The 15,725-nt window shown below is 43.4% G+C and overlaps 1 protein-coding gene across 2 annotated transcripts in view; it reads left to right on the top strand.

Annotated features, from left to right (window-relative positions):
• Positions 1 to 13,124, top strand: part of LOC109412683 (kelch-like protein 17) — a 156,020-nt gene extending 142,896 nt beyond the window's left edge. For both annotated transcript variants that reach the window (XM_062850624.1, XM_062850623.1), the window contains exons 8-10: positions 8,686 to 9,161; positions 9,228 to 9,740; positions 9,800 to 13,124. In XM_062850624.1, coding sequence (XP_062706608.1) covers positions 8,686 to 9,161; positions 9,228 to 9,740; positions 9,800 to 10,010 — 1,200 coding nt within the window. In that variant the 3' untranslated portion in view covers positions 10,011 to 13,124. The remainder of the gene's footprint in view (positions 1 to 8,685; positions 9,162 to 9,227; positions 9,741 to 9,799) is intronic.
• The last annotated feature ends 2,601 nt before the right edge of the window (positions 13,125 to 15,725 follow it).

Here is a 15,725-nt window from a genome sequence, read left to right as displayed (position 1 = left end):
TTCGAACGAATCGATAAAAGTTGATGAAATTTTGCAAGGAAGTTTCTCTATAAGTATCATAACTGCTAACGAAATTTCATAATTATCATCACAGAACTTTGAACTGTAGCGTAAAAGAACCATCTACTATGCGAATGAAAATTGGCCATGATTGTACAAAATGCTTAAAACCACATCTGTTTGTTTTTCATCCACAGTTAAAAGTAATGCATCGATTTTTATGAAATTTGGCACAAATAATAAACATACACCAAAGAGTTCTCAGTCAATTATTTGGCCAATTTTACCGATTCATTACAGAGCTACAGCCATACTTCTGTGTCCCGATTATTGCGGATACAGGCTTTATGTGTAGAAGGGTCGCATGGTCTTTTTGATGGTCTTAGGTCAGCGTTTTTCGTCAATGTTCAAGTGGTACAACTCCGACTCTAATATACATAAAGCAGTATCCTTGAAACAAATGTTGATTCTCCTGCTTACATAGGGTGTGACTGATGTTTTTTAAATAAAACTCAGCTGTACCTATTTTTTCTGACTGCAATCAAAATGATATTGCCTAAAATTGATATTGTCCAACCAATGTTAAAGGAAAAATAACGAACACGAATATTCGTGTGAAATTCGGTACACCCTACTATATATAAAAAGGACAAAAGCTCTAGCCATGTGGAACATTAAATTTACTACCCCCAAAAGTTGAAGGGTACACATGCGGTTGAATCCATAAAGAGCAAATTTTCCAGGAAAAGGGATTTACTTGATGCAAGCATGCTCGATGAAGCAAACTTATGGTGATGGACGAATGGGAGGATAACAGGAAGTTTGTTATATGTATAGCTAGTTCCATGCTATTTGGTGTCCTTGAAGAACGTGAGACTAGGTATACTCTTCCTACAGGAAAAGTTCCCCCAAGGGTACAATAAAATGGATTGTTATGTTGGGGTGAAGAATTGCTCACTGACGTGGTTCGGATGGTTGATAGTTTTGGCACGCTATTGAAAATTATTCATGTTACCATTTGGAAAACCCGAGCTGAATGTTATTTTTCCGAGCGCTGTTATACGTTTGCTTTGACTTATTACAAAAAGGTTCGTACCGTCGTGCGGGGTGTCATTGGGCCAAAGTGGGGTGACATTGGGCCACTATTCCGTATATTTAGAATACGACGGGAATACATATTGTGTGCTAAACTACTAGAACACACAATTCTAAGATACTTGGCATCCACCTAAAAATTCTCTGATTTAAATTGAATCCGTAGGATCGATGGACCAATGTTACCCTCTAGGCCCAATGTCACCTCGAACGACGGTACTCAAAAATATACCTGCTTCAAGTAACAATCTTTATTCTATTTTTTTTTTTGTTTTTATGATAGTTTTATCGGAACATTGCATATTCTAGTTGATCTTATCGGAGTTTCAGCTGAGCACAACTATTCTTCGTCAATATGTGGTTTTAAAAACACCTTCAAGAATACTTGAGGGTCAGTTCATAAAACCATAAACACAACAAGAACTATTGAACTTATTTTCAGTTTTATAAAGCTCTTGTAGTTATATTCAATCATCCGTTCTTGATCAAGAGCAACTGTTCTCGCATGAGAACAGTTTGGTACGTAAAAAATACAAGACAAAACTCAAGCATCAGATTTTGATTCTCATAGTTCCATTATTGCTGCCAATCAAGAACACCTACCCGGAAACCCAACCGCGACGCAGTGCAGTGTCAAGTTCCTCCGAAATGAGGTGAGTTTGGTCATCCAAGACGTCGATTCCCGTGCAATCGGGGTTCCAATCATCGATCTTCTAAATCAACAGCTACTTACCTGTAGGAAGGCATTAGCCTCTGCCCAGCAACTCCTATCCCTACCTGCTCGTGGTACCGGCCGGAAACTATGAGCAACCTCAGGGAAGATCGGGTAACCAACCCCGGTGGGAATTTTGGTCATAGGTTGACAGGGAAGGGGGGGGGTTGCTTCGACAAACCTTAACGTCTTTTCTCCAGGAGGAGCGGCTCACAACAGCGCCTGATCCCTATGTTAGGGGCGGCTGATCTACGTCCGAGTGCCAGGGAAGGACTCTTCTAAGCTCAACTGTGCACTATGGTCCTCCGGAAAGTAGGGGGTTGGTGTCAGGCCCTACGAGCCAGCCGTAAAAAAAACATTGTAATGGGAAATCAGCAACAGAATAATACGAACCGAGACCAACGGCAACGACCCCAACGAACAAAAAGGACTTGCGATTGGAAACTCGGTACCGTAATCCGGGGTAACATTGATCAGAATTTTCGATCTTTCATGAATAATTTTCTTGTTAAAGCAAATGTTACATATTTTATATTTTTAAAATAAGTACTGGCCCTCCAATTATGTGTTAAGCAACTCGAAAAAGTATTTTAAAACTTTAAAACATGTTTAAATAGACTTTTTAATCTAATTTTTGATTTTGTTGATTTGGGGTAACATTGATCATGTTAGTGATCAATGTTCGTTTGTGTTGAAAATACCCTTACTTACTAAATTCGGGGTCGCTGATTTCGAATATGTTGTCCAAATTCTTACAAGTTATGTACTTTTTGAATTATTTCAAGATTAAAATCCTCCAAACCGCGAATAACGCCCAAAAGTAGGCAATTGCTTAAGGATTTGATAGCCTACTTTTAATAAATTGTATATTTAACTGAAAAAGAACATTTTCATAAAAGTTTCGCTCATTTAATCCAACTCTATGATATCATATGGCACTAATACAGTGATTTCGAACCTTATATTGTATCTAGTATTCATGCCATGCATGAATGTTTGACCATGTATCTCATTGCGTTACAAAACACAGTTATGGAAAAATCGATTTATTTTAATGTTAATGAAATTCAATTTTCAAGAATAACATATCATTTAATAGCTAAATAATAGCAGATTACGATATACCATTCGATAGCAGAAACTGATTCAATGTAAAATGCTTGTTTGAACATTTCATGAGGTCGGTCAAGCCGATCAATGTTACCCCGCTGATCAATGATACCCCGTTTTACGGTACGTGGAACTGCCGATCTCTCAACTTCATTGGGAGCACCCGCATACTCGCCGATCTACTGGAGGACCGCGGGTTCGGCATCGTAGTGAACAGGATCCATGGTGCGAACGTTTAGAAATAATCATACCAGAGCTGCGGCAACACACGCGAGCAGGGAACAGCTTTCATCGTGATGGGTGATATGCGGAGGCGAATGTGCAGGTTGAGGATCAAAGGCTGATTCTTCAACTTCAGCATAATAAACGTGCACAGCCCACACTCCGGAAGTACTGATGATGACAAGGACGCATTTTACGCGCATCTCGAACGCGAGTACGATCGCTGCCCAAGTCACGACGTCAAGATCATCGTAGGTGATTTGAACGCTCAGGTAGGCCAGGAGGAGGAATTCAGACCGACGATTGGTAAGTTCAGCGCCCACCAGCATACGAACGAAAATGGCCTACGACTCATTGATTTCGCCGCCTCCAAAAATATGGCCATACGTAGCACCTTTTTCCAACACAGCCTCCCTTATCGTTACACCTGGAGATCACCACAGCAGACGGAATTTAAAATCGACCACGTTCTGATTGACGGACGGCACTTCTCCGACATTATCGACGTCAGGACCCATCGTGGTGCCAACATCGACTCCGACCACTATCTGGTGATGGTCAAACTGCGCCCAAAACTCTCCGTCATCAACAATGTACGATACCGGCGACCGCCACGGTACAACATAGAGCGACTGAAGCAACCGGATGCCGGCTCAGCATACGCGCAGAATTTCGAGGCCGCGTTGCCAGACGAGGGCGAGCTCGATGAGGCCCCTCGAGGACTGCTGGAGTACAGTAAAAGTAGCCATCAACGACGCAGCCGAGAGCACCATCGGGTACGTGGAACGGAATCGACGGAACGAATGGTTCGACGAAGAGTGCAGAACGGTTTTGGAGGAGAAGAATGCAGCGAGGGCGGTAATGCTGCAGCAAGGGACTCGACAGAACGTGGAACGTTATAAACAGAAGCGGAAACAGCAAACCCGCCTCTTTCGGGAGAAAAAGCGCCGCCTGGAAGAAGCGGAGTGTGAAGAAATGGAACTGCTGTGCCGTTCCCAAGAAACACTGAAGTTCTATCAGAAGCTCAACGCATCCCGCAACGGCTTCGTGCCGCGAGCCGAAATATGCAGGGATAAAGATGGAGGCCTCTTGACGGACGGACGTGAGGTGATCGAAAGGTGGATGCAGCACTTCGATCAGCACCTGAACGGCGTGGAGAACGTAGGCACGGGAGCCCACGGCAACGAAGGAAACGACGACGTCAGTGCAGCGGAGGACGAAAATGAACCAACTCCCACGCCGAGGGAAGTTAGGGAAGCAGCTGGTAGGGATGGTATCGCAGCTGAACTCATCAAGATGGGCCCAGAAAAGTTGGCGACCTGTCTGCATCGACTGATAGTCAGGATCTGGGAAACCGAACAGCTACCGGAGGAGTGGAAGGAAGGGGTAATCTGCCCCATTCACAAGAAAGGCGACCATTTGGAATGTGAGAACTTCAGCGCGATCACTATTTTGAGTGCTGCCTACAAAGTGCTATCTCAGATCATCTTCCGTCGTCTGTCACCTAAAACGAATGAGTTCGTGGGAAGTTATCAAGCTGGCTTCATCGACGGCCGGTGGACAACGGACCAGATCTTTACCGTACGGCAAATTCTCCAGTAATGCCGTGAATACCAGGTCCCAACGCATCACCTGTTCAATCGACTTCAAAGCGGCATACGACAGTATCGACCGCGCAGAGCTATGGAGAATCATGGACGAAAACGGTTTTCCTGGGAAGCTGACTAGACTGATTAAAGCAACGATGAACGGTGTGCAAAACTGCGTAAGGGTTTCGGGTGAACAATCCAGTTCATTCGAAACTCGCCGGGGACTGCGACAAGGTGACGGACTCATATGTTTACTCTTCAACATCGCTCTGGAAGGTGTGATGCGACGAGCCGGGCTCAACAGCCGGGGAACGATTTTCACAAAATCCGGTCAATTTGTGTGCTTTGCGGACGACATGGACATTATCGCTAGAACATTTGGAACGGTGGCAGAGCTGTACACCCGCCTGAAACGCGAAGCGGCAAAGGTCGGACTGGTGGTGAATGCCTCAAAAACAAAGTACATGCTGGTAGGCGGAACCGAATACGACCGAATCCGTCTGGGTAGTAATGCTACGATAGACGGGGATACTTTCGAGGTGGTGGAGGAATTCGTCTACCTCGGATCCTTACTGACGGCTGACAATAGAACGTGAGCCGTGAAATTCGGAGGCGCATCATAAGCGGAAGTCGGGCCTACTACGGGCTCCAGAAGAAACTGCGGTCGAAAAAGATTCACCCACGCACCAAATACACCATGTACAAAACGCTAATAAGACCGGTGGTCCTCTACGGGCTCGAGACATGGACCATGCCTGAGGAGGACCTGCTAAGAACGATCTTCGGTAGTGTGCAGGAGAACGGTGTGTGGCGAAGAAGGATGAACCACGAGCTCGCTGCACTTTACGGCGAACCCAGCATCCAGAAGGTGGCCAAAGCCGGAAGGATACGATGGGCAGGGCATATTGCAAGAATGCCGGACAACAACCCTGCAAAGCTGGTGTTTGCAACTGATCAGGTTGGCACAAGAAGGCGTGGAGCGGAGAGGGCACGATGGGCGGAACATGTGGAGCGTGACTTGGCGAGCATTGGGCGCGACCGAGGATGGAGAGCGGCAGCCACAAACCGAGTATTGTGGCGTACTATTGTTGATTATGTCTTGTCTTAATGATGTTGAACAAATAAATGCAATGTATGTATGTCAATTGAACATTCAGTAGATTTACTGGATATAATAGATTACGGTTTCGATGACCAAGGATATCCCGACTGATCTTATACTGTCTTTTGAACTTTTAAAAGACTTACTAAACATGAGAGATAACAAATCGTAGCTTTGACTTGTATAATGAAAGAAGTTACTGTTACACCCGTAGACTTTAGTATCTAAACTCAAGAACAGTTTGGATGACCTAGGATATCAAAAAAAAATTTGCATCATATTCTTCCCTTTTTATGCTGTTGAGTACCAAAACTACAGAAATGATGATGATGATTGTGTACCTACCATCAGCGCAAGGATTACCTATGGCTGCAGAGTCATACCGGAAGGGAATGATCTACCTGATGGTTTGTTGTAGCAGGGTAAGCTAAATTTACTGGAGACCTTCGGAAGACAACACGATGGTTGTTATCTCGTGACAAAGTCTGGCCACCCCACGAACATTTGTCCAGAAACCATTTCATTTAGCTTCCTTAGGCTACCCCTCCCAACATCCCAAGTATCATGTAATTTGAATATGTTTAATTATATAGTTGACAAATTACCTGATTTTACCTGAAACAATAAATATTATGATTATGATACATAGAATGTTAATAGACTTACATTACAATTACAACTTTATTTACCTGAACAGCGCTGAAACAAATCGTTATTTTATCAAAGTTAAAGTTAAAATCAAGCAAAAAACACGGAAACAAATGGTATATTAGTACGAAAATAAACAAAATACAAAAATAAAACAAAACACAGAAAAGTAAACCAAATTTTGATCTTGTAATTTTCCTGCATTTAAACCAAGCTAGAAAATTCCTGAAATCAAAATTGGTTATGGTAGATCTTACGCCGTAACGCACCATTATAAGGTGATCTACCCACGTTACGGGTTAGTACCAAAACTACAGAAATACGTAGAAAAAACTCTATAATAACGCTTGGAAAAGCAAGTGTTCAACACTTCAGGGTTCACGACTACCGTTACAAATGTTTTGATTTCTCTTAGAAAATGAAATTGAAAGAGATTCAAATTAAATGGGAAGTGTGAAAAATGACTGAACCTGATAGTGCTTCAAGGAATTGCAGGAACGGTTCACGGGATTTAAAGGGGTTACTGATTCAAGGATTACAGGGGGCTACAAAGGGCGTTGTAATAGGTTTAATAGTAAGAGTTACAGGCGGAATTCACGAGGGGAATCACACATTTTCGGAAGATTCAGCTCTGCTTTCGGATGATTTCGGAAATTGTGGCTCTAGCCCTTAAGCCCATTCAAACCAACAATAATATCTAAAATTGAGAATAACGTGCCTCTGGTTCAGTCCTTCTGGTACCCTTCAGATTCTCCTGTAATTCCTGGAAACTTCAAGAATTGTCTTGAAATCTGCTTAAAGCTAACTTGATTCCTTTTTAACTTTTGTAGCCGGAATGTATTGCCACTATTGCTAAAGGGTTAAGTTAACCTCCTAGAAATGCACCCAAAATTCATCTAAAAAAATTTTAAGGTTAAGATATGACGAAGTAACATCTCGAATTCTTAAAAAAAACACAAATCTAAAGAGCCAAAAAATGTTTCGCGCTTAAAATTTTGATCGTTTGGTTACCAACCGATCAAACGATTTCCGAATATCAATTGTCAAAATTGCTGTCATCTCGGCATGATTGCTGTGCTGTACGAATCTTGACAAAAGTTTGAAAAAGTACTAATATCCAGACAATCTAAATTAAGTGTGTGGAAGCCCTAAAAAACACTTAAACCCAATGAAATGTTCCCAACCCCCCAGCGATGCCCTTAACCCTCGAGAACTCGCGCTGTTGTATTTTGTACAACACGGTGAAAAAATCCCGCTTTTTGTATTCAGCATTAGCGAGGTGCTGACTGAGGTGGCCGACCGCGCGAGTTACGGAAGGTTAAATGTCTCGAAGCTCGCTAAAAGTTTTATGAAACCCCTTGAAACACCTCTGAAACTCTTTGAAATCCCCCTGGATCGCCCTGCATTTACAATATCTGTAATTTGTAATTCTGGCCATGACTAACCATAAAACATTTCCGAAGACCTCATCTCTATAAGTAATCTGCAACCTGATATACCAACAGAATTAAAATAAGCATAGTATGCTCACTAGCCCCGACTAGTGGCGGAATATTCCTTTAGATGACCCATCAACTGTAAGCACTGAACCTTGAAATCATTTCTCGCTGTGTCTAACGAAAGCAATTAATAACATTTCATTTCGTGGACTGAAGCGTAGTCAAGCGTAGACAGTTCAAATGACCCAGAAGTAAATGCAAAACAACGCCTATTGATCTGTGGAGAGGTTCATTTTAAACAGTTGTTTATGCAATGTTATTCAGTGCAACAAATAAGCTATTATCATAAGCGCAGACTTGAAGCTCTGGTCTCCAGAACCATAACACTCAATCTGGAGTGAAGAGACCTCAGCATTATCTCAAACTTCCTCAAAAACCCGCACAGCCGAGTACTCTTCAAACAACATTACCGAAATCTCAGCAGCTTTGACAGTTCAAAACTAAGATTCGGCAACTGTTTTGCTGAGAATCAGCCTACAAACGTAGTTTTTACTGAGATATCAGTTTGAAAGTTTGCTGAGCAGTCGGTTGTCCGCGAAAAGAGGAGTCCGCGAATATTTTTAAGTGTGATGGATGACCAGAGTAATCTAAAAACATCCTAGAGTGACTCATATATTACTGACGGTCATGCATGCTATACTGCCTGTAGAAACGTAGTATCATCTAGAGTAACACCAAATTCTCCGACCACTTTCCAACTTGTTCCAGGTCCAGGACCTCATCTCCAACAGCCAGCTGAACATCTGCTCCGAGGAGAAGGTATTCGTTGCCGTTCTGAACTGGGTCAAGCACGATCTGAGCGAGCGCAAGAAGCACATTTCCGAGCTGATGTCGCACGTGCGCCTGCCACTGGTGAACCGCGAATTCTTGATGTCCTGCGTCGAGACGGAACCCCTGGTGCGGGAGGACTTCCACTGCAAGGAGCTCCTGCTGGAAGCGATGAAGTACCATCTACTGCCGGAGCAGCGTAGCTCGCTGGTCAGCCAACGCACACTGGAAAGGCGTCCGGAGGGAATGCGACAGTATATTTTTGCGGTTGGTGGCGGAAGCCTGTTTGCCATTCACAATGAGTGCGAGTGCTACAACCCGAAGACCAACGCCTGGATGACCATTTCACCGATGAGCTCCCGAAGATCCCGGGCCGGTGTGACGGCCCTGCGGAAGCTGCTGTACGTTGTTGGCGGGTGAGTTTGGTTGGGGTATTTCTGACGATAATGTGACGTGGTTCATGAACTTGATGTGGATTTCAGGTATGACGGGGAGAATGACCTTGCGTCAGCGGAGTGCTACAATCCATTGACCAACGAGTGGTGTAACATAACCCCTATGGGAACGAAGCGGTCATGTCTGGGAACGTGCGCCTTCGACGGGCTTCTGTACGTCTGCGGAGGCTATGATGGTGCTTCCTGTTTGGCAAGTGTTGAAAGGTATGATCCGTTGACGGCGGTGTGGACGTCCTGTCCGGCGATGAATACCAGGCGTCGGTACTGTCGAGTTGCTGTTCTGGACAACTGTATCTACGCACTGGGAGGTTTCGATTCGAGTAACTACCAATCGTCGGTGGAACGTTTTGACCCAAGGGTAGGTAATTGGTCTGCGGTGCCTAGTATGACATCGAGGAGAAGCAGTTGCGGAGTTGCGGCGTTGGATGGGTATCTGTACTGTATAGGGGGCAGCGATGGGACGATGTGTATGCAGACGGGAGAGAGGTTCAATTTGAGGACCAACAGCTGGGAGCCGATTAGTGCTATGCATTCCAGAAGGTAAGACTTTTCGGATAACTGTATTCTTGAGTCGTCCTGACTGTTTATGTAATTCGCAGGTCCACTCATGAGGTCGTCGAAGCGAATGGGTATCTGTACGCTTTGGGAGGTAACGACGGGTCATCATCTCTGAACTCCGTGGAACGCTACGAACCCAAGGTTAACAAATGGACGATCGTTACATCGATGCTTACTCGACGCAGCTCTATAGGGGCTTCTGTGCTAGAGTGCTTCAACCTGGAGCGTGGCCTGCTACAAACCAGTATATGACCGGTCATAGCACATCTAGGCGAACCGGTTGGTGGAAGTGTTGCCAACTCGACAGCTGCCAGCACTACTTCCTCCGCAAGCAATGGATCCCAGTGAAGAAGAAAGGCGAGTCGTTTGTTAAATGGAATTCAATCGAAGTAACGTGAAACAATAGAGTATGTAGTGTGTTTGAGCAGAACACAGTTTTGTCAAATAGAAAATTTCCAAATTTAACTTAACTAGCTAGTCAGAGGAATATAGGAAAACTCTTATCTGTGTCGCCATGTAGCTGGACTTTGATACTATTTGAACAACCACGTCTTTCTATATTCATGGCAGAACTTTTTCATAACAATTATTTGTATGCTCATTCGTCATGATTAGCTTTGCGGAGGCGATGCAAAGCATTTCCGCTTAGCGTTTACGTCGTTTATGGACAAGCCCTAAATGAGATGCTTTTGAACCGCTCTTGTAAAGCTTTATGGGAACTTTTTTTTTAAACTTGAAACATTGAAAACATTCCCTGGGAAAATCCAAAAATACTACCAGAAATCTTTGATTTTTTTTTTAATTTTCACAAGGCCTTTTTCAAAAAAGTTTAAAAATACTTGCAACAATTTCCCCAAGGATAAAAACAAATCGTCAAGGAATCAAGGATAGGTTTATGAGGAAACAAACCAGCTGCATAAAGCTGGAAACTTCTCAAGCATTTATGCTTTCATCAGACGTCGTTGTTCAAATATTCGTCAAATCAACGTTATTTTTCGTTTCGGAAATTAAAAAATAGCTAAAATCAAGCATTCATTGCAGTAATAATAATCAACATCTCGTGGCGGTCTATAGCAAGAAATATATATACCGTAAAAGTACTTCTATTGGTGATAATGTTTTGTTTATGTTAGATTCTGATTATTAATAGCTTTCTAGAAACTAATGGAACCTTTGGAGTACAGTAGTTATATAGAAAAATTATAGTAAACCAAATTTCTAGAATTTTGAAATCATTCTTTCGAAGCATTCTACATCAACACGTTCAACATTCCATTTGAAGCCCTTCTTGAATTCTCATTACTATCTGTGATATTCCACCTTCTTGCTCTACCTGTGACTATCCTTAAGCACCTGCTTTTCCGCAAAACCTCCATGTTCCTTAAAACTTAAAGAACGTTGTTCATGCTAGCCAAAACCCACCTAAAAACTTGTACCAGATTCAATCCATAAACTGAGGTCATGCTATTCCATGCATTTAATCATAGGTGATGCCTCATTCGAAAGCAAAACCCAACTCAAATTCAATACGCCTTACAATCGATCGGTGAAACGATAAGACAGCATTCAGATTAAAGGAAAATTATAAAGAAAATATCACTATGTGGTCCAAACAATACTAGGATATTCGAAATAACAAGTAAAAGAAAGAAGTGTAAATTTTATCGACGTTTATCAAAAGAAAAAAATAAGAAAGCATAGCTAAATATCAATATTATCAAAGCAAAACGCAAACATCGAATCGTGCCGAAGATCGATTGAATTGTTAACAAATGGAATGGAAGGTCACCAGACAGGTTACTTAGAACAGACAAAATGGACGGATTTAAAGCGTACTTTACATATTACTGAAACTAATTTATTTGCTTTGATACGGCTTATCGATAGTTCAAGAAAAAAATAAGCATAATGCGAAAAACACAAAAAGGAATTATACAAATGGAAACGCTCATTAGTTCTTATATACATAAACCAATAGAAACGACAACTCAGAAGATTAAGCAGGAATCGATGCACTGCCACTTGATATTGAAGGTAAAACTAGAAGTTCAGGGGTATAACTAAATATCAACTACCAATTTTGTTTTCCAACCCAACAAAACGACACTAGTCTCGCCGCAGGGAATCTTTATCCACCACAAAACATAATAACGGTGGACAGCAGACCACAAATTTACAGAACCCTAACAAGTACGGATTTGCTATAAACATCTACACTCAACCAACAAACCGAAACTATATGAACAACTAAAACGTACACATTCCGCCGACAAGGTTTTGGAAGACTCTTTTTTCGAACAACCCTTACCAGGGATTAGAACCATACAATAATGGCTTTCGTATAAGTGTACTGTACATTACTGCAACGGGAAAATCTCTCAAAGTCGACAATTGTAAACTATTGAAGAAACAAAAAAAACATTCCGAACAGCCAGAAACAACCAGCATAGTAAAATAAACTTATTCCACTTCCCAGGCGATAGATTTCGTTACTCGGTAGAATGGAAAGAATTACTTTCAGTTATTGTTTGGCATGTCTGTCTCTATCTGTATGGAAAGTTTCACTAAGGGCGTTCTTTTCCGACGACACCGAAACGCACAGTTTGATTGTTAAACTGATAATGTTTTATTGTTCGATTCTTAATCTACAGATTACCTACGGGAGGCACTTGAAGTTGGTATCGATGTGCTAGTATGGGTGTGTGAAGGAGAAGGCAAAATATGGTGCGCCCTGGTAACAGCTTAACCTGTGCGATTGGGTCGCGTTGTAATTCGAGATAGTCAAATTGCATGATGTGCTCGGTGCCATCGAACTGATTTGTGCACTGCTGCATATGCGTGAGAATTGTCTCCGCGGGGTACTTGACTGCTTGTACGGTCTTCTAAGAATTATGGCAACATCGGGACTTCAAGTGTCTCTCACAAATATGGGTTGTTGCTATGCATGCCACATCTGCAACCATGAACTACGCACTTTCGCTCATAAGTAAGGGGATGATCTTGAGTTTGATTTCCTATCTCATCACTCTTTCAACCGCTCTAGCGCCAAAAATGGACTAAAACTGGCGACAGCTATGATGCAACATAACATCACATCCATTTAATTGCTCTACATCACATTAGGATAATACATAAACTACGCCACAATACTCGGTTTGTAGCTGCCGTTATCCATCCTCTGTCACGCTCAATACTCTCCAGATCACGTTCTACTAGGTCCGATCCCGTTGCGCTCGTTCTCTCCTTGTACCAACCGGATATGTGACGACATCTAATTTTGCAGGGTTGTTGTGCGGTATTATTGAAACATACGTTGTCTACCGTATCCTTTCGTTATTGGCCACCTTCTGGATGCTGGGTGCTCCGTAGAGTGCAGCGAGCTACTGGTTCCTGCTTCGGTGCCACACACCATTCTCTTGCACACCGCCGAAGATCGTCCTGAGCACGCGTCGCTCGAAAACTCCGAGTGCTTGCAGGTCCTGCTCGAGCATGGTCCATGTCTCGTGCCCGTAGAGGACCACCAGTCTCATCACCGTCTTGTACACGGTGCACTTGGTGAGTGGGTGAATCTTTTTAGAGCGCAGCTTCTTCTGGAGCCCATAGTAGACACGACTTCCACTGATGATGCGCCTTCGTATTTCAAGGCTAGCATTGTTGTTAGTCGTAAGGATAGACGAATTCCTCCACCACCTAGAAGGTACCCCCGTCTATCGTCACATTACTACCTAGACAGACCCGGTCGTGTTCGGTTCCGCCTGCCAGCATGCACTTTGTTTTCGACGTATTCACCAACAGTCCGACCTTTGCTGTTTAGCATTTCAGGCGGGTGTACAGTTCTGCCACCGTTCCCAATGTTCTGGCGATAATGTTCATGTCGGATTTTGTGAAAATCGTACCGCGGCTGTTGAGCCCGGCTCGTCGCATTACACCTTTCAGAGAGATGTTGAAGAGTAGGCATGAGAGTCCGTCACCTTGTCGCAGTCCCCAGCGAGATTCGAATGAACTGGATAGTTCACCCGAAACTCTTACGCAGTTTTGCACACCGTCCATCGTTGCTTTAATCAGTCTAGTTAACTTTCAAGGAAAGCCGTTTTCGTCCATGATTTTCCATAGCTCTGTGCGGTCGATACTGTCGTATGCCGCTTTGAAGTCGATGAACAGGTGATGCGTTGGGACCTGGTATTCACGGCATTTCTGGAGGATTTGCCGTACGGTGAAGATCTGGTCCTTTGATGGAGCTGGCTTGATAAATTCCCACGAACTCATTCGTTTTAGGTGACAGTCGACGGAAGATGATCTGGGATAGCACAGCATTCAAAATAGTAATCGCTCTGAAGTTCTCACATTTCAAATGGTCGCCTTTCTTGTGAATGGGGCAGATTACCCCTTCCTTCCACTCCTCCGGTAGATGTTCGGTTTCCCAGATCCTGACTATCAACCGGTGCAGACAGGTGGCCAACTTTTCTGGGCCCATCTTGATTAGTTCAGCTGCGATACCATCCTTACCAGCTGCTTTGTTGGTTTTGAGCTGATGAATGGCATCCTTAACTTCCCTCAGCGCGGGAGTTGGTTCATTTCCGTCCTCCGCTGCACTGGGCGTCGTCGTTTCCTCCGTTGCCATGGTATCCCGTGCCTACGTTCTCCACGCCATTCAGGTGCTGATCGAAGTGCTGTTTCCACCTTTCGGTCACCTCACGTTTGTCCGTCAAGAGGCCTCCGTCCTTATCCCTGCACGAAGCTCGCGGCACGAAGAACTTCCGTGATTCTTGGGAACGGCACAGCAGTTCTATTTCTTCGCACTCCGCTTCTTCCAGGCGGTGTTTTTTCTCCCGAAAGAGGCGGGTCTGCTGTTTCCGCTTCTGTTTGTAACGTTCCACGTTCTGTCAGGTCCCTTGCTGCAGCATTACCGCCCGCGCTGCGTTCTTCTCCTCCAAAACCATTCTGCACTCTTCGTCGAACCATTCGTTCCGTCGATTCCGTTCCACGTACCCGATGGTGCTCTCGGCTGCGTCGTTGATGGCTGCTTTTACTGTACTCTAGTAGTCCTGTAGAGGAGCCTCATCAAGCTCGCCCTCGTCTGGCAACGCGGCCTCGAGATTCTGCGCGTATGCTGAGGCGACATCCGGTTGTTTTAGTCGCTCTAGGTTGTACCGTGGCGGTCGCCGGTACCGTACATTGTTAATGATGGAGAATTTTGAGCGCAGTTTGTCCATCAATAAGTAGTGGTCGGAGTCGATGTTGGCGCCACGATAGGTCCTGACGTCGATAATGTCGGAGAAGTGCCGTCCGTCAATCAGAACGTGGTCGATTTGCGATTCCGTCTGCTGTGGTGCCCGGATAAAAACTAACCATAGGGTGTTTGGTGGAAACCATTCCTGCACCATACAGTGTACCAGCTACAATAATGTATATTGTAATGAAATGGTTCAGTAAAAGCTTCGCTCATTGTAGCTACTATACATTTACATTCGATTTTTATGTAACAATATATTATACTGTTTTTCTTACGTTTGAACCATTCACTTTTCCGAAACATTATTTTCCCGTGCATTTTAAATTATTTATTCAGTTTTAGATTTTTTCCGTGCTTTGTTTTGTTGATGTTTGTGACTTTTTTTATGCAACGGAAAGGACAGAAAAAAGTGAATAAGTTGAAACATCAATTTAAAGTCAATAAAATGTTTAAATAAGTAGTAAACCAGATGTCTTAAGAACTGCAGATCCAAGAATGATGAGGTAATCTCTACTTTATGTAGATGGCGATCCAATATATGAAGGGTTATCCAAAACGCTCTGGAGAATTCCCAAAGCGCATTCTCATAATGCTAGTAAGCCTAAGATGCCATTAACATGAGGAAAATGACAAGATAATATAACATTATATGGTTTATGTAATGTAAAACAATACAACATAACAAAAGAGAACCATTCCAAAACCATATAATAAAATGTATAACCAGCAGTGAA

This window comes from Aedes albopictus, chromosome 2 (assembly GCF_035046485.1).
Source record: "Aedes albopictus strain Foshan chromosome 2, AalbF5, whole genome shotgun sequence".
Taxonomy (NCBI): Eukaryota; Metazoa; Arthropoda; class Insecta; order Diptera; family Culicidae; genus Aedes; species Aedes albopictus.
This window is presented reverse-complemented; position numbering and strand designations above follow the sequence as displayed.